Genomic DNA, 20,475 nt, shown 5'->3' on the forward strand with positions numbered 1-20,475 from the left:
TCAATTAGATACCAAATGTAATAGAACAATGTACATTATACCTTTCCCCATGAGATGTCTCGACCTTCCCTCAATGGAAGAGTAGATCTCGGCTATCATATAGTTCTTTCCAACCTGTGAGTTAGCTCTCATTCATGCATTTATATAACAACAAGATATATACGTGATCCTTAATCATCATGTTATTAATTCTAGTATCCACGTGTCAATCTTGCAGTTCATACTGGAAATAAATCATAAATTCACTAAGTCATTCATTTAAACAAATCATATCCACTAGGGCCATATATGAAACAAAATAATTCTGATAAGTCACACACTAGATAATTCATCACTAAGTGAGTCATACATTTAGGCCATACATCAACCATTTCCATCATTAATACCAAATCCATCAATTGATTTATATAAGTAGTTTCACATGTCCAACAAAATGCATCAATATTACATAATGTTCATAAATAAATAACATGGAACTGCAAAATAGAACCTTAACATAGGTAGTTGTCTAAGTCAAAAATGGGCATCACAGATGCTCAAAAAGTGAGGGGTAGTCTCGACGTATAGTCTCTGCATCCTCCCAGGTAGCAGATCCTGGGTTATACTTGTCCCACTAGAACTTAACATGGTCCACCATGTGACATCTGAGCTATCAAACCCTACAATCCAATATGCGTAATGGTTTGACTACTATGGTTCCCATGTCTGAGACTTGCAATTCCCTCCAATCCAGTTTGTGAGATTCATCAGAAACATAATGTTGTAAAATAGATACATGAAAAACATCAAGAGTTTTATGCCAATGGGGTGGCAGTACAAGACGATAGGCAATTGGTCCAATCTTCTCCTTAATCCTAAAAGGTCATACGAACCGAGGTGACAATTTCATCCTCTTCCCAAACCGAATGGTGCTTTTGTTGGGTCAGATACGAATAAAAACTTGGTCCCCTACTTCATAACTATAATCACTCCTGTGTGAGTCAGCATAATTCTTCTATCTATCTTGTGCTTCCTTTAACCTTTGTCGAATCTGCTTTACCTCTTCCTCCATTTCTTGAACTAATTTTGGCCCAACTATTACTCGGTCCTCCAACTTTTCCCAACTCAACGATGTCCTACACGGCCTTCCATATAGAGCTTGATAAGGAGGCATCCTGATTGAACTGTGATAACTATTATTATAGGAAAACTCTACCAATGGTAAGTACCTTTCCCATTGAGTCTGATTATCCATGACGTACATCGTAAGCATGTCTTCCATAACCTGATTTACTCTTTCAATTTTCCCATTTGTTTCTGGATGATATGCAGTGCTCAAGTTCAACTGAGTCCCTAGTGTTGATTGCAAACTTGTCCAAAACCTAGATGTAAATCGAGAGTCTCTATCAGAAATGATCTTTGTGGGTAACCCATGTAGTCAAATAACTTCACTTATAAACACTTGTGCCACATCAGTGACATCATAAGTGTCTCTTACTGGAATGAAATGGGCACTTTTTGTCAATTTATAAACTATAACCAATATAGCACTGTGCCTCTGTGAAATGAGTGGCAAACCCACAACAAAATCCATGGAAATTACCTCCCATTTAGATATAGGGATGTCATGAGGTTGTAGGAGTCCTGCTAGATGGCAATGATCAGCCTTCACTCGCTGACATTCAAGACATCTGGCGACAAACTCGACTATGTCGTGCTTCATGCCTGCCCAAAAGAAGAGTTTCTTCGTGTCTGTGTACATCTTCTTTACTCTAGGATGTGCACAATAAAGTGCTCTTATACCCCCTTCCTTAGGTACATACATTCTCCCTTGAAATCTCAATAGCCCATCTAGTTCAAGGACATATCCCTCAAACTTTGGTTCTATCTGCTTCCCACTCTGGAGTGCTGAGATGACCTTTAGATACCAACTATCTTCAAAGAGTTTCTCCAACACACGTTCCCTTAAATCTACCTTTAAGGCTACTAGGGAGAAGGTTTGTGGTCTCCTGCTTAGTGCATCCGCCACCACATTCTCCTTTCCCTTGATGTATGAGATCTCAAAATCATACTCACTCATGAATTCGCTCCACCGCCTTTGTCTGGCATTCAAATCCCTTTGAGTGAAGAGATGCTTCAGGCTTTGATGATTTGTTCTTAACTCAAATCTTCTCCCAATGAGGTAGTGTCTCCACAGTTTCAAGGCTAACATCACTGCTGCTAATTCTAAGTCATGGGTAGCATACAACTCTTCATGTTTCTTCAATTTTCTAGATGTGTAAGCTATTACTCCACCTTCTTGCATCAATACTGCACCCAATCCTTGTGCTGAAGCATCGATGCAGACAATGAAGTCTTTTTCCATGTGTGGTACTCAAAGGATCAGTGTTGGAAATAATACTGAGAGGGGGGGTGAATCGGTATTATCAGATCAATAAAACTTTTCAAATACTCTGAAACATATACGCGACTTCAGTTAAGTGAACCAGCGTGTACACGCTACTGTGTCTAAGGAAACCAGCGTATAACCAGAAAACTTATGATTCAGTTAGTTTATCTTCAGTAAATGCATCAGGACATTATTAACCGTATTAAAAGTAAACAGATGCAGTATAACAGATTATCACACAAAAGCCACACACATGAACACCATGATATAAGGTGGAAACCCAATGTGGGTGAAAACCACCTGCTGCAAGTTGTCTCTATCTTTCTTTAATAAGAGCTTCAGTTTACAATATTTTGTACTGGTGCAGCCTTATACCAGTACGCAGGCTACAACCTGCAGAGGGCTACAACCCTCTCTCGTTCTCCAAACTTCCTTGGAAGGGAGCTCCAACCCCCTTTGCTCTTGTACTAGCTAAGATACTAGTACGTATGTGCAGGCCTACAATCTTCTTTCCTTCAGGTACCACTTTTCATACATTTTCAGACTGGATATTCCTGAAGCACAACATTACAATCTGAAGACCACAATTCATTCAACTTTCATAGCAGATTACAAAACAACCAATACTTGCATCAACAATCTCTGAATCACTGAACCACTGATACCCTGTCAAACCCAGTCACCAGAACACAGAGCAGACTACAGAACACTGCAATAATAGTCAGACCCAACTGCAAACCCAAAAATCAAGCTTCAAAAGATATACGCTACTTCAATGAGAGAAACCCGCGTATACACGCTCTTTTAACGAAGACAACCTGCGTACAGATCTAAAAATAAATTCTCTCAACTTGCAGCTGTACCAGACATTAGTTAGATCCAGAACATAACATTGCGTCAGTATGCAGATCTAGAGATACGAATAATCACCCATATCATAATAGAGCATTTCAAACCATTAGATCCCGATCTATCCTTAGATCTAGTCTTCCATCAACCGATGTGATCTCTCCTTAGCTTAGATCAAGCAACCTAGAACCTGCATACGAGATCTCTTTCTTTATCAGATATTCAAGACTTTTCAGTATCTTTGCCTAATGATCTTCTTCTCCTTATATAGCCTTAGGCCTTGCTCAATACCAAGGGCCAAACCATAGAAATCCAATACCATCAGCTTCAAAACTAGAGATCAACACGTCTGTCGAAATACTTTGGTCCAAAGACATAGGCTCAAGTACCGAGGACTAACTACCACGGACCAAAGGGAAGCTTCTCGACATGCACGCCCTTTTCTGTTCATGAATCTGCGTGTATACGCGACTTTATATATATCGAACCTGCGTATCCGCGACTTAGTCTATAGAGTACCTGCGTGTATACGCAACTTTTGCTTAATGAACCTGCGTATATGAAAATTCTCTTCATACTTGTAGTCTGGACTGAGATCTGTCATCAAAGAGAGTTGCCATCAAGGACAACACCTGGATCGTAGCGCCACACCTGTGCCAAAATGCCAACAATCTCCCCCTTTGGACTTGATGGCAACCCCAAGATCCGTAGAATCATTCTCCCCCTTTGTCATCAAGGGCAAAGGGTTGTGCTCCCCCTGAGTACATGCTGATATTTCTGCTTGGCTGTGCTGAAACATGCTCCCCCTGACTGTAGGCAATATCTGCAAAATATGATCTTCAAAAGCACCAAGACTTATACACCATAAGGGACCTTCCTATCACCAAAAGACTCAATGCATACATCCATACTCCCAACTAAGAGGGGATACATCAGAACCAACCAATTATATTACATCATTCATCCCAGGCATAGTGGGGAAACCAACAAAGGCCGTTACATGACCTTGACACCATAAAAGAGATATCACAGAAGAGATACATGACATAGAGACAACAAATCTAGACCAAGACTCATGAAAGTCACAAGCAGCATCTGATATACATCTTTTAGATCAGCAACCAAGATTTCCTTCTGAGCTCCTTCTCCTGAAACCAACAATAGTTGTGTACTAGAACCAAAAGCATCTAAATGCCAACAATGCTTTATGAGACTTTAAGCTGCTCCCCCTGAACCTGTGCCTCCTGCACCCTCTGAAACTGTGCCTGAAGAATTCTGTCATACCCATCTCAAACCTTCTCCAACCGGAGTCTGCCCTTGCTGTTCAGACCTCCATATACGCGATTTCTCCTGCATAAAACGGCGTATGCACGCGGATATGCTTTCGGCAGAACGCGTACACCATACACGCTACTTTCCCAGCATAAATCGGCGTATATACGCGGATATTCTTTACGTAACTTGCGTATACCAACTTTTCTGTAGAACAGACAAGCTTCAACAGCAGGATGAAGCATCAACTACTCCTAGCTTTTGTCTGAGATATTCAAAAGTTTCCCTGGGCAGTGGTTTTGTGAGAATATCAGCAACTTGTTCCTTAGAAGGAACATACTCCAGCTTGACCTTCTGCTCAAGCACTTGTTCCCGAAGAAAATGGTACTTGATTGGTATGTGCTTGGTCTTTGAGTGCATGACTGGATTCTTTGAAATGCTAATTGCACTTGTATTATCACATAAGATAGAGACTAGTGGAGTGCACATGATTTGAAAATCCTACAAAGTCTGCATCATCCAAAGAAGTTGTGTGCAACAAGATGCCGCAGCCACATATTCTGCTTCAGCTGTAGATAAGGCAATCAAACTCTATTTCTTTCTGAACCAAGATACTAATCTGGAACCCATGAAGAAAGCACCACCACTTGTGCTTTTCCTATCATCCACACTTCCGGCCCAATCTGCATCTGTGTAAGCATGAAGAGTGAGATCTGTATCTCTAGGATACCATAAGCCATAGTTTTGGGTCCCTTGAAGATACTTGAAGATTCTTTTGACTGCCTGAAGATGAGTTTCCTTTGGGTTGGCTTGAAATCTTCCAACAATTCCTACTGCATGCATAATATCTGGTCGGGTACCTGTCAAATAAAGCAAACTCCCAATCATGGATCTATAAGTTGGTTGGTGAACTGTTGCTGATTCATCATTTGCACTGAGGCTGCATCCTGTAACCATGGGGGTACAAACTGGCTTTGAATCTTCCATGCTATACTTCTTCAAGATCTGCTTGAGGTACTTGGTTTGAGACAAGAAAATACCTCCTTCATTTTGTTGGATTTGCAATCCAAGAAAGTATGTCAATTCTCCAAGTAATGACATTTCAAATTCTTTCTGCATAATAGAGGCAAAGTTTTGACTCATAGCCTCTTCATTGCTGCCAAAGATAATATCATCTACATACACAACAAGTATTAGCAATTTGTTATTTTCAACTTTCATATAGAGATTGCTATCTGCTGATCCTTTTGAAAAACCTTGTTGGTGAAGATATTTGTCCAACCGATAGTACCAAGCCCTTGGAGCTTGTTTGAGACCATAGAGAGCCTTTTTCAATCTGCATACAAGGTTTGGATCATTCCCAAGAATGAAACCATCTGGCTGCTCAATATATACTTCTTCTTCTAAGTCTCCATTCAAAAAGGCTGATTTCACGTCCATTTGAAAAACCTTGAAGTTTTGAAAGCTTGAGAGAGCAAGAAACATTCGGATGGCCTCAAGTCTTGCAACAGGAGCAAAGGTCTCTTCAAAATCTATTCCTTCTTGCTGCGCATATCCTTTACAAACAAGTCTGGCCTTGTTTCTAATTACTTCTCCATTTTCATTCAATTTATTTTTGAAGACCCATTTAGTCCCTATGACATTTTTATCTTTTGGTCGAGGAACCAATTCCCAAGTATTGTTCTTTTCGATCTGCTCAAGTTCTTCATCCATTGCTTTGACCCAACATTCATCTTTGCATGCCTCTTTCACATTTTGTGGTTCAGTGGAAGAGAGTAATGCCAAATAGCTTGAAGCTTCTACAATTCTTCTTCTTGTTTGTATTCCTGCTTCTTTCTGCCCCACAATCTGAGATTCTGGATGATTCTTTTGAACATATCTGGATGGAGTCTTCTCTTCTATTCTTGTCTGCTCCTCTGGTTCTTCTTGATGCTCTTCTTCTTCTTGAGGTTCTTCTTGAGGTTCTTCTTCTTCATCATTCTGCCGTTGAGGGTAGCCTTCATCTTCTTCAATGTCTTCATGATGAACTTGCCTAGGAATATATCCCTTCTCATCGACCACTACATCAATGTTGTCAACAATTCTGCCAAGTCTTTTGTTGTAGCACTTGTATGCTTTGCTATGTGGAGAATAACCAAGAAGAATGCCTTCATCTGCTCTTGGTTCAAGTTTTCCAAGTTGCTCATCAGTATTCTTAATATAACATTTGCTCCCAAAGATTTTGAAATGCTTCACCGAAGGAGTCTCACCACTCCAGAGCTCATGAGGTGTTTGAGTGCTGTTTACTCGGACATTTGTTTTGTTAAGAATAATAACCACAGCATGTGCAGCCTCACCCCAGAAAGTTGCGGGAGTACCTGATTCATCAAGCATAGCACGAGCCATTTGTTGAATTGTTCTGTTCATTCTTTCCACAACCCCATTTTGCTGAGGAGTTCTAGCTGTAGAGAATTCTCTTCTTATCCCATGTTCTTCACAGAAATCGAAGAATTCGTTTGAGGTAAACTCCTCACCTCTGTCAGATCTGAGGCACTTAATTTTGTGTCCTGATTCATTTTCAACCAAAGCTTTGAAGGATTTGAATTTTTCGAATGCTTCATCTTTGTGCTTCATAAGCCCTAACCAGACAAACCTGGAGAAATCGTCAATGAATAATATCAAGTATTCTTCTCCTCGAGGTGTTCTTTTTCTGAATGGACCACATGTATCTGTATGTACTAACTCAAGAGGCATGCTAGCTGATCCTTCCTTCTCTGGAAAATTAGTTCTGGTTTGCTTACCAAACTGACAAGATTTGCATATAGTGTTGTCTGGAATTTTGATATCTGGAAGACCACGAACTGCCTGATATTTGCATGCTTTCCTTATTTGTGAAAAGCTTAGATGCCCCAACCTCCGATGCCATAGCCACTGTTCATCATCCTTGCTCAAATAGCATTGTTGTGGTCCTTCTTCAAATATGTATAGATTATTTGGAGTCCTTCTTCCTTTGATCACTGTTTTACCTGTATCAAGGTCACAAACACAACATCCATTTGATCTAAATATTACCTCTGTTCTTTGATCACACATCTGACTGACACTCAGAAGATTATGCTTCAATCCATCAACATACAAAACATTTCCAGCTTTGACCTTCTCTTTTAATGGAGCAACACCTTTTCCTTTTATGGCTGCAGAGATGTCGTTTCCAAAAGAAACTTTCTTCCCCTTTTCTAATGCGGTATATGACTCAAGTTTTTCTTTGTCCCCTGTCATATGCTTCGAGCATCCGCTGTCAATGTACCATAGACTTTCTTGACCTTCTGCATAGAAGGCTATCCCACATCTTTCTGGTTGCGGTTCCTTTATTCTCCATGTTCTGACATTTGAGGTTTGTTCCTTCTGAGTTGTCTTCTGGAACCTGCTCCTGCATTCAGAGTCTTCATGACCAAAGTTATTACAAATAGAGCATTCAACTTCATTTTCAAGAACTGAAAAGTTGTTATAAGTCCTTTTCATGATTCCAGTCATTCTCCCTTGCTTTTGAGCTTCTCTAGTCATGATTGTCTTGTAGGCAACACATTGAGCTGCTTTGTGACTGAAGTTATGGCAAGAAAAGCATTGGCCATTGAAGAAACTTCTGCGATAATCAGATCTATCATCCAACCGATTGTAGCTTCTATTCACATTCATTCTTGGAGCAAATTGGGAAGATTTTACCTGAGGCTGATTGTGGCTTTTGTTTGTCCTTAAGGCAGTTTGTCCCCGAGTTTCTTGATGGTCTTTATTTGAGGTAAACTGTCCCTGATTCACCTGATGACTTTTATTTGGCCTTTGCTCGCTTCTCCTTGCTGCATCAAGATAGCTTTTAGAGGTAGATGCTTGAGATGTTTCTCCATTATATCCAAGACCTGTCTTGATCAGAGGAGATCGCTGCACATTGATAATCTCATCCAAGGTTTCAGATCCTTTAACAAATTTAAGATTAATCGCTTTTGTTTTCTCAATCTCCTTTCTAAGACAAACAATCTCACATTCCAATTTTTCAAGATGTTTTTCCTTTTCATCAATTTGAAATTGTAGAGTATCAATAATCATATTCTTTTCTTCTATACATCTCTTGAGTCCAGTAATTTCATCATAAAGGTCATCCACATTTACAGCATCCATATAATCATCATCTTCAAATGCCATTAACAACTTATATTCATTACCTCGTTCATCTTCATCACTGTTTGATAGACCATCACTATCTTCATGAGTGTAGTAGCTTTTCTTATTTGCACTCTGTTTCTTGTTCCATCTAGCAGGTTCCTTTCCCTTGTCATTCTTATCTTTGTGAGGACATTTGGCAGCATAATGACCTACTCTTCCACAAGCAAAACATTTAAAAGGTAACTTACCTCTGAACCTTCCAGAACCCCTTTGAAGATTTCTGACGAAATTTGATTCTTCTTCTTCATCTTCTGGCATGTGACTTGTCTCATAATAATCTTCTTTGCCTGAAGCCTTGAAAGCAGCCTCTCTTCTGTCTGATGGACCTCCTTTTCTCATTTCATAAGCAGTTAGAATTCCGTGAAGCTGAGACATAGTAAGAATTCGTAGATTTTCCTTTTCTTCTATTGCAGACACTTTAGATTCAAATTTGGGGGACAATGATCTTAGAACCTTTTCAACCACAATCGCCTCTCTTATTTCTTCACCCAAATTTTTCATGCAATTAACAATCTCATCTACCCTAAGGAAATAGTTAGCCACACTTTCATCATTATACATTCTGAGAGTCTCATACTTAATCCTGAGAGTTTGAAGTTTATCACGCTTTACCTGTTCGTCTCCTTCATAGCTCATGATAATTTTGTCCCATATTTCTTTTGCGGATTTATAGTGCATTACCTTCATGAATTCCGATTGGGATATACATCCTAATAGAGTACTGACTGCTTTCGCATTTGTTTCATACTTCTTTTTCTCGGCTGGATCTGTAGGAGTAGCTGAAGGAAACGTGTAGCCTGTCTCTACGATGTCCCAAACTTCTGTACCAAGAGATTGAAGATAGGTAGTAACTCTTACCTTCCAATAATTGAAGTTTGTCCCATCAAAAACCGGTGGCCTGATTGATGCTTCTTTCTCGTAGTTGCTCATGATGAATGATCTTCCTTCAAGTGATCAAGCTTCTCTGAAGGACCTGCTCTGATACCAATTGTTGGAAATAATACTGAGAGGGGGGGTGAATCAGTATTATCAGATCAATAAAACTTTTCAAATACTCTGAAACATATACGCGACTTCAGTTAAGTGAACCAGCATGTACACGCTACTGTGTCTAAGGAAACCAGCGTATAACCAGAAAACTTATGATTCAGTTAGTTTATCTTCAGTAAATGCATCAGGACATTATTAACCATATTAAAAGTAAACAGATGCAGTATAATAGATTATCACACAAAAGCCACACACATGAACACCATGATATAAGGTGGAAACCCAATGTGGGTGAAAACCACCTGCTGCAAGTTGTCTCTATCTTTCTTTAATAAGAGCTTCAGTTTACAATATTTTGTACTGGTGCAGCCTTATACCAGTACGCAGGCTACAACCTGCAGAGGGCTACAACCCTCTCTCGTTCTCCAAACTTCCTTGGAAGGGAGCTCCAACCCCCTTTGCTCTTGTACTAGCTAAGATACTAGTACGTATGTGCAGGCCTACAATCTTCTTTCCTTCAGGTACCACTTTTCATACATTTTCAGACTGGATATTCCTGAAGCACAACATTACAATCTGAAGACCACAATTCATTCAACTTTCATAGCAGATTACAAAACAACCAATACTTGCATCAACAATCTCTGAATCACTGAACCACTGATACCCTGTCAAACCCAGTCACCAGAACACAGAGCAGACTACAGAACACTGCAATAATAGTCAGACCCAACTGCAAACCCAAAAATCAAGCTTCAAAAGATATACGCTACTTCAATGAGAGAAACCTGCGTATACACGCTCTTTTAACGAAGACAACCTGCGTACAGATCTAAAAATAAATTCTCTCAACTTGCAGCTGTACCAGACATTAGTTAGATCCAGAACATAACATTGCGTCAGTATGCAGATCTAGAGATACGAATAATCACCCATATCATAATAGAGCATTTCAAACCATTAGATCCCGTTCTGTCCTTAGATCTAGTCTTCCATCAACCGATGTGATCTCTCCTTAGCTTAGATCAAGCAACCCAGAACCTGCATACGAGATCTCTTTCTTTATCAGATATTCAAGACTTTTCAGTATCTTTGCCTAATGATCTTCTTCTCCTTATATAGCCTTAGGCCTTGCTCAATACCAAGGGCCAAACCATAGAAATCCAATACCATCAGCTTCAAAACTAGAGATCAACACGTCTGTCGAGATACTTTGGTCCAAAGACATAGGCTCAAGTACCGAGGACTAACTACCACGGACCAAAGGGAAGCTTCTCGACATGCACGCCCTTTTCTATTCATGAATCTGCGTGTATACGCGACTTTATATATATCGAACCTGCGTATCCGCGACTTAGTCTATAGAGTACCTGCGTGTATACGCAACTTTTGCTTAATGAACCTGCGTATATGAAAATTCTCTTCATACTTGTAGTCTAGACTGAGATCTGTCATCAAAGAGAGTTGCCATCAAGGACAACACCTGGATCGTAGCGCCACACCTGTGCCAAAATGCCAACAATCAGTGCACTAGTTAGTAACCTCTTTAGTTCTGTGAAGGCAGTGTCACATTCATATGCCCATTCATACCTGACCCCCCTTCGTTGTAATGTGGTGATGGGTTTTGCAATCCTTGAAAACCGTTCCACAAACCTGTGATAATACCCTTCTAGCCCCATAAAACTACGTACCTCATGGGCATTTTTGGTACTAGCCAATCCATTATGGCCTTCACCTTTTTTGGGTCAACTGAAATCCCTTCTCCTGAAATGATGTGCCCAAGGTAATGAACTTTCTTCTGAAAGAAGGAAAATTTTAACAATTTCCCATACAATTGATTTTCCCCTAAGCAAGTCAATACCACCCTTAGGTGCTTTTCATGCTCCTCTTCATTCTTAGAATACACAAGAATGTTGTTGAGGAAGACTTGCACAAATTGGTCCAAATACTTCCTGAACACACCATTCATGAGGCTCATGAATACTGCTGGTGCATTAGTTAAACCAAATGGAACAACTACAAACTCATAGTTCCCAAACCGAGTTCGAAATGTAGTTTTTGAGATGTCCTCCTCCTTAATCCTCAATTGGTGGTATCCAGATTGTAGATCGATCTTTGAGAAAACTGTTGCTCCCTTCATTTGATCAAATAGGTCATCTATTTGAGGTATCAGGTACCTATTTTTTATTGTGGCTATATTTAAGTCTCTATAATCTATGCATAGCCGCAAGGAACCATCCTTCTTCATGACAAAATCATTGGTGCACCCCAAGGTGAAATACTAGGTCTGATAAATCCCAAGTCTAAGAGCTCTTTTAACTACATTTGCAACTCACAAAGTTTTGGAGTTGTCATCCTATAGGGTGTCTTAGATATTGGTTTTGCACTAGGCTTTAGGTCGATTGTGAAATCAATCTCCCTTACAGGAGGTAATCCAGGCAATTCCCTAGGAAAAACATCCTTGAATTCTAACAAAATTGGATGTTGATCTAGGGAGGGTCCTTTCTGGTCACTTACAGCCTCGACCACATATAGTTTGCAACCTTGTCGGAGACAACATTTTACCTTCATCATGGATATGAATCGTAGTGACACTCCCCTCTTGATTCCAAAGATCTCAATTGGCCTACCTTCATCATCTAAACAAATCACCTTCTTCTTGAAACAGTCTACCAAAGCTCGATGAGCTTCTAGCCAGTCCATTCCAATAATTACATCATATGTCCCCAATGTTGTGACTTATGCCTTCAAATTAGTCATACACACCCCGAGGTTTACCTGACATTGGTCAACACTAGGTCCTACTGCTTGTTTTATCCTAGAAGCCACCTCAACTTGTTTAAAGTCATCGTGCTCATAGGCCGCCAACCCACATTTTTCTAATGCAACTAGTGAAATGAAACTATCTATAGCACCAGAATCAAACAAATTTTTAACTTTTACTTTGTTTATCATACCTAAGGTTTCTACCACGGCAGACTGGTGTTCAACTTGCTAGTTATCAATTGTTGCATAAATTCGATGGTGGCTACTTGCCCCCCCCCCTCCACTGGTGCTTTTCCTTCTCTACGGTTGTTATCAGCTTGTAACTCAGGGCAGTCCCACTGATAATGAGATGCTCTACATCCCCAACAAGTGATGTGTGGTAGACCTTGAACCGAATGTTGTGGAGTTCTTTGGAAAGAGTTCCTTCCCTTGGGACCCCTGCCCCTACTTGTTGCTCCTCGCGTATGGCCTTGGTTTGAACGTGCCCTTGAAGCTGTGGGTGAAGTTGCGCTAGCAACCATTGAAATCCCCACTATTGGTGCTCTGGGTACCACCCTGTTTCCATATGGTGGTGGCCTCAGACTTCCTCCCCTTTGGAAGGTACGAGGGGCCTTCCCCATAAATCTTGGTTGGCATGGAAAAATGGTTTTGTTTTCACCCTTTAAGTCTAAGTGTTCTTCGACATAACGAGCCTGTTCCACAGCTTCTGCAACTAAGGATGGTTTCCACATTCAAACCATTGCCCTAATCTTAGGGTTCAATCCATAAATAAAATGATCTACTTAGCGCTGGTCAGTATCCATGTAGGAGACATACTTGACCATTTCCATGAATATAATTTCATATTCCTCCACCGTAGGATTTCCCTGTACCAAGGCATGGAAGGCTCCTACCTGTTGTTATTCATAATATGCTAGCAGGTACTTTTTCCTGAATCTCTCCTCAAATAATTCCCAAGTAACTGTGTCTGGAGTGAGGTGTAGTTGATGCTCCAAGTTACCCCACCAATTCAAAGCACTATCTCTGAGTTGGAATATTGCTATTTTAGCTTTTGAATTGGAATTGTAATCCCTTAGTGCGAAGCACCTTCTCATTCCTTCTAACCAGGCTTCTGCACGTTCGCTGGCACGGCCTCCTGCAAACTCTAGGAGTTTAATCTTCTAGAGCTCCCTAGTAATGTCCTCGATTGGAGGTCCTCTATCAGAGTCTCTAGATCCCTCGAGATTCCCTAACCCTGATGGAGGGTGTTCCACTTCCACTTCATTTGTTTGGCACCCTTTTAAGGTCTCATTAATTGCTTCTAGGGAACGCAAGATGAGAGTCAACTCCGGTGAAGGTAATGGGTTATTTGTAGGAGGTCCTTGTGATGACTCTCTGGGACCTTGATTTCTTCACATCCTCACCATTTTGAATTGTTCAAAATCTGCATGATACCTAAGACTTATTAGCACAACTTAGGGCCTTCTCAATTCTTACTCGGCTCACACATGTTTTGCATAATGATAGATGCAAGTTTCCTTTTGTTATACTTGTAAATGACTATTTCTAATATAGAGATGATAACCGTGGGTCTACTAAATCCTCCCCCATTGCTATCTAAGCAAGTGCTACCACACACTGCTAGTCACCCTCAAATATCCTTAGATATCCCTAAACAATCATACTAAATCCATCTTATACATTTTGAGCATTCACATAATCATTAACTTACCATTTTTAATCACATTACTATAACCAGGTGCCCTTTTGAAATTTCATCAACAACGTTGGATTAGTTTTCAAAGTGGGTGCCTAGTTGTCTCAATCAACTCAATATTGACATTATTGTTAGATGTATACTATCCAATCGATGTATATAGAATGGATAGTGCTACATGCTTGAAGATAATAATCAAATGAAATGTTTTAGATGACCTATATTCATGGAACCACAACATAAAAGATGGCCTTGTCATTAGTGTTGATGGAACACTGAAGGCATATACAAAGAAAACTGCAAACCTAGATGTTGTTTGGATAAAATTTACAATTCTAAGCATTGGACAATTGTTAAAGAACAAATATCATGACTTATGTGACAAATATACACCACCAACTTGGACCCCATTCATGTGCATTGTAAAAATATTTCTATGTACCTGGGTACAATCTTAATTCATGGTATGGAAACAATTTCCAATTTAGTTAGCATGTGTTCGAATGATACATAGAACTCAAGGCTTTAATTTAGATAGATATGCATTTGATCCAACTAGGATATCGACACATGGATTGGTATACACAACATTATCATAAGCCAAAACCATGGATTCATTGTATCTTCTCAAGGAATTAACACAAGGAAACTTTCATGTGAATGAGAAGTAACCAAAGAAGTAAGATTCTTAGCAATGAATGCAACATGGAAAATAGAACACTTACATAGGCTAGTAAAAAGTATATATATATATATATATATATATATATATATATATATATATATATATATATATATATATATATATATATATATATATATATATATATATATATATATATATATATATATATATATATAGATATAGATATATATATATCCTTTTTTTTAACACATATAAACTACTATCGCATAGTGACATCCTACAAGATGAATATTTAATGAGCAATTTGATCACACGCTTTCGAAAAATTCATTCAAACTACCCTCTAAGAAATAGTGGATATGCAAATTTCAATTTCAACCTCACATACTTGATTCATAGTGTTCTCTCTTACATACAAAAAAAATGCCTAAACATTGCTACAACAAAAGGCTTTTGCGATAATAAAATTGAGTTTAGTGATGGATCAAGGAATCATAAAACAGGGTATGCGGAGCCTTTGGATCCCAATATTAAAATTGAAGTGCCAGATGATGACTATGGTCTTTATGCAATTGACATGTTGGATCCTTCATGGCTACCAAAACTTCTTCACATTAAGGAATTGTACTATTTTCATGATCTGATTGATACACTACTTGACTGGGGTTACGAAAAGGGGGTCACATTATTTGGCTATGGCTTTGACTTTTAGCAAAGCAACAGAATTACCAAATCAATGGATGGATTAAAAGAAAAACTGAAGGCAGCTTACAAGGCTTCTGGTGGAAAGAAAGTGAACATAGTTTCTCATTCGATGGGTGGATTGCTTGTCAAGTGTTTTCTTTCACTGTATCCAGATATATTTGAGAACTATGTAAGCACATGGGTGTGCATTGCTAGTCCTTTCCAAGGTTGTCCAGGTGTCATTAATGATTGTCTTTTGACTGGTATGCAATTTGTTTATGGGTTAGAGAGCTGCCTGTTTATATCTTGCTGGACCATGCATCAACTGTTGATTGAATGCCCATCAATATATGAGATGATGACAAATATAGAGTTCAATTGGAACAAACTGCCACAAATACAAATTTGGCGTAAGGAATATACAAAGGAAGGGGAATCATCTGCTGAGCTAGAATCATATGGTCCTAGCGAGAGTATTTCAATATTCCAAAAGGCACTAAAGGGAAACATGTTGAACTATGATGGGAAGTCAATACCTGTACCATTCAATATGGCCATCTCTGAATGGTCATTGGAAACTCGTCGAATCCTTGATACAACAAAGCTACCAGATGGAATTAAATTTTATAATATTTTTGGCACAACACATGAAACACCTTTTAGTGTATGCTATGGAACAGAAACTTCCCCGATTGGCAAGCTGGAAGAAATTTGCAGTTCACAGCCTCATTATTCTTATGTGGATGGAGATGGAATTGTTCTTGCAGAGTCAGCAAGAAAAAGAATGCCATGACCATGGGACTTAAGGATGATATAGTTGCTATGGAATTGCTCGAGTTACATGGTATTTGAGTGTACTTGTGGAGAAAGCTCGCAAGCTAGATCAGATTGCTCTAGAAACTGAGGCCAGAATCGCTCCATTGGTCACAGAAAGGAAGAAACTATTTAATGAATTAGTAACTATAAAAGGAAATATAAGGGTATTTTGCCGTGTTCGCCCTCTGTTTGAAGATGAGGGGGGTACCAGCAATAGATTTCCTGATGATTTTACGATACGAATAAATCTTGGTGGTGATCCTGTTACAAGTTCTAAAAAGGATTTTGATTTTGACAGAGTTTATGGACCTCTTGTTAGCCAAGGGGATTTCTTTCAAGATGTTTAGCCTTTAGTACGGTCTGCTTTTGATGGATACAACGTCTCTGTATTTTCTTATGGCCAAATGGCTCTGGGGAAACATATACAATGGAAGGTTCAAGCCATGACCACGGACTTTATTTTAGGGCGTTTGAGGAGCTATTCGATTTTTCTAATGCTAACGCATATTCTTCTAAATTCGACTTCCATGTTACAATGTTTGAGCTCCCCAATGAGGAGGTTCATGATTTGCTTTTCAACACCAGTGGAAATCCCTCAAAAATGTGTATGGGTCCAACAGAGTTTTCTGTTGAACTTGTACAGGAAAAGTTGAAAATCCAACTGACTTTTGAGTGTGCTAAAATTGGGAATACAAAACCGAGGAATGGACACCATGAATGTTGAAGAATGTAGCTATTCTCATTTGGTTGTTACAATTCATATACAATTGTCTAGCAGCCTCACTGGGGAGTGACAATATAGCAAGCTTTCACTAGTTGATTTAGCTAGAATTGGGTGTTTGCCTAAGGAGGAAGCTAATGGGGACTACCTCAAAGAGTTGTTGCATGCACATAAATCATTGTCTACGTTGGGGGATGTTTTATTTGTTTTGACATCAAAGAAGGACCACGTCCCTTACGACAACTCAAGGCTCACTCAAATGCTCTCAGATTCTCTAAGTGATGATTCCAAGACTTTGATTATTGTTAACGTGAGTCCCAGCCATGCAGAAGTACAGGAGACAATATCGTCTCTAAATTTTGCTGCAAGAGCTTGAAATGTTGAACTAAGTCTCTGAAATCATGATACCATGAAGAAGTGGAGAGATGTGGCAAATGAAGCTCACAAGGAGATATATGAAAGAAAAGGAATTTTCAGAGGCAAGGCAAGAGGTTATGCGTTTAGAGAAAGCGCTGAAAGAGGCAGATGATCAATCTCTTCTCTTATTCAACGAAGTAAAAAAAAAACTTGGAAAGTTGCATTTGCATTGCAGGCAGATCTAAAAACAGAGAGTGTAATGCTACAAGAGAAACAGAAATATGAAGAAGAACAGAATGCACAACTAAGAATCAAGCAGCACATATTATGAAGGTTGAACAGGAACATAAGATCCAGTTGCCAGAACACACAACTGTGATTCAAATTCTCGAGACCAAAGTTAAAGAACTGGAAAATAAGCTTGCTAAAGCTCAGGCTACTAAGACATTTGGAGGTGTTGATGGTCACTGGAAGGGTGATTCAGCAAAAAAAAAAAATGGTAATTCAGAGACCAAAAATTTTGAGATTGGCAACGTTTGTTACAGAACCAAACACAAGTCAAGTTGGAGTTGTTCGCAATGGGTCCATTTGGCCATTGGAACAAGTGGTAAACCTATCAGCTAACATTGATACATCTCATATTAACGATATGATAGATGTCATCAATCATTGGGACTTTCTTCACAGTTGTATAAAGCTTGAAGGGCCAGGTATCCCAATAGAAGATGTGAAATTGCTTGCTCCTATGCCTATGCTTTCTGGAGCGATAACGTGTATTGGTAAAAATTATGCTGACCATGTTAAAGAAATTGATACATGGAAAATGGCTCCTTCTCCTAATATACCAAAGTATCCCATCGTCTTCACAAGGGCACCACAGTCAGTTATTGGACCAGGAGCTGCAATAAGATATCCTCACTCCATAACAACCCAGGTGGACTATGAAACTGAGCTTGCAGTGCCATATGCGCTAGTTGAATATCCAGATTGAATGTTATAGGCAGTCAACATTGTAACTATTGCCGTTTAAAATGGAACGAGTCTTTTCTAAATAATTGATTTTGTTTGAATTGGTAGTTAAGGATAGTAGACCATGAGAAGCCAATGCATTGAATATATTGAAACAATGACTTATTGAGAGTAAGGTGGAGAAATCATTTCCACATACCTTTTTTTTTTTAGTGGAGATTCGTGTCTAGTGGGTCTTGGGTCTAGATTTCGAACCCGCTCTGATACCACGTGTAAGGTCCCCTCTTAGGGTCCTTTACCAGATCTATATTTTCTAATTTTAAATGCAATAAAAGGGCAATTATTTATTTTCTGACAAGACATTTAATGATGATAATTTACCATTTAAAATTTAATTCCTACAATTTAAATAGTGAACATTTTAATTCCATCACTTACATGAGTAATCTATGCATAGAGGAATACCTGTACCGATAGCCCGGTGGAGATTCCCTTGAGCTGTTGCTCCTACTAGAATGCTCCTCTTGACTACAAACTAGATTTACCTTCCAGCCAACTAGGAAGTATTTCCTAGCCCAGGAAACCTCCATAGGTTCCCTAGCCCTCCAAGCCCAAGTCTAACCAGATGTAGTGTGTCCAAAATAAAACAATCCTCCCCTCCTCTCTCTCAAACAATTCTTCCAAAACCAAGGATCCCCCTTCTTTCCTTCATCTTTCCCCTTTTATGCCCCCTTCTCTTCTCCGCGTCAATCTCTTCTCATTAATGCCATAACTTCTCCCTCATCCTTACATTTGACTTCTCTTCTCCCAAGTAAACATGAGAGGACATTTGGGAATGTGATATGAATATAAAATTGGGTAATTAATTGGAGAGGACCATGTATTCTCCCAAGTAAATAATTTGAGGATGAGAGATGAATATATAAATTGGTAATTAATTAGAGAGGACCGTGTCTTCTCCCAAGTAAATATGAGAGGACATTTTGGGAATGTGATATGAATATAAAATTGGGTAATTAAGTGGGGAGGGTAATTAATTGGGGAGGACCATGTCTTCTCCCAAGTAAATATTTTGGGGATGTGAGATGAATATATAAATTGGTAATTAATTGGAGAGGACCATGTCTTCTCCCAAGTAAATGTGAGAGGACATTTTTTTGGGGATGTGATATGAATATAAAATTGGGTAATTAATTGAGGAGGTAAATTGGGAATAATAACAAAATTTATATCAATAACAAATTTACAGTTTCACCATTGTAGGTATGTACCAATATTTCTTGATAATTATAAGTCCATATTTAAGGAAATTTAAACACTTAGTAAAATTTGCAGGATAAGATTAAATAGGGCATTACAGAGAGGGTATGTCGAGACCACGTGAGTAGGTAGGGTATTACTTGAGGAAGAATATGGAAAAAGTTCACCGATTATCATGTTCATGCGAGGAGATGGCAGGGATGGAGGATCAATATTCAAAACAGTATGTCATTGAAATGAAACCCCATTTATATGGGCCCAAGGCTTTGCTGAAACTAGACCTGCCAAATATTGCAATCTAGGACAGGGACTGACATCCCCACCTTCCATGTCAGAAGGAGAGACGCTTGGGTTAGGTCCAATAGAAATTGCCTCTAAAGGGTCTGGTGAATGAGCGACCAACTCATCGCGATCATACATATTAGTAGATTTGGAATAGATTGAGCTAGAAAATACAAAGCTTCCACGAGGGTAAAAAGATATGGGAAGGTTCAGAGAAACTGCGAGAACCTTGTTATCAAAACCCTCCAAATCTGTTGCGGAAACCTTAGAGTGAAGAAGCTCCATCCTTCCCTCCCATATATATATATATATATATATATATATATATATATATATATATATATATATATATATATGAAAAAATAATAAATGATTTCAAAATTTAAAAATTAAGATATTTTTTTGATATATATATATATATATATATATATATATATTATTAAAATTTTATACTTTTACTATAACTATTTATAAATATATACATCTATATAATTTAAATATGTATTGTATAAACAAAAAATAAACATATACACTCATACTATAATTATTTATAAATATGTAAATTTATATAATTTAAACATGTATGGTATAAATGAAAAATT

The 20,475-nt window shown here is 38.7% G+C and overlaps 1 protein-coding gene and 1 pseudogene across 1 annotated transcript; both read left to right on the forward strand.

Moving 5' to 3' along the window:
• Window positions 1–15,079: 15,079 nt before the first annotated feature.
• LOC149259346 (phospholipase A(1) LCAT3 pseudogene) lies at window positions 15,080–16,261 on the forward strand (annotated as a pseudogene).
• A 1,597-nt stretch (window positions 16,262–17,858) lies between these two features.
• LOC149259347 (uncharacterized) lies at window positions 17,859–18,353 on the forward strand. The gene has a single exon (XM_089453930.1). It carries the CDS (start codon window positions 17,859–17,861, stop codon window positions 18,351–18,353), a length of 495 nt encoding a protein of 164 aa, XP_089310056.1.
• The last annotated feature ends 2,122 nt before the right edge of the window (window positions 18,354–20,475 follow it).

Source organism: Pinus tabuliformis, chromosome 6 (assembly GCF_031772625.1).
Source record: "Pinus tabuliformis cultivar Carrire ecotype Pingquan chromosome 6, CPIR1, whole genome shotgun sequence".
In the NCBI taxonomy this organism is placed as follows: Eukaryota; Viridiplantae; Streptophyta; class Pinopsida; order Pinales; family Pinaceae; genus Pinus; species Pinus tabuliformis.

Coding starts and splice junctions, on each gene's coding strand:
- LOC149259347 (XM_089453930.1), top strand. CDS start 17,859: ATGGTAATTCAGAGACCAAAAATTTTGAGATTGGCAACGTTTGTTACA.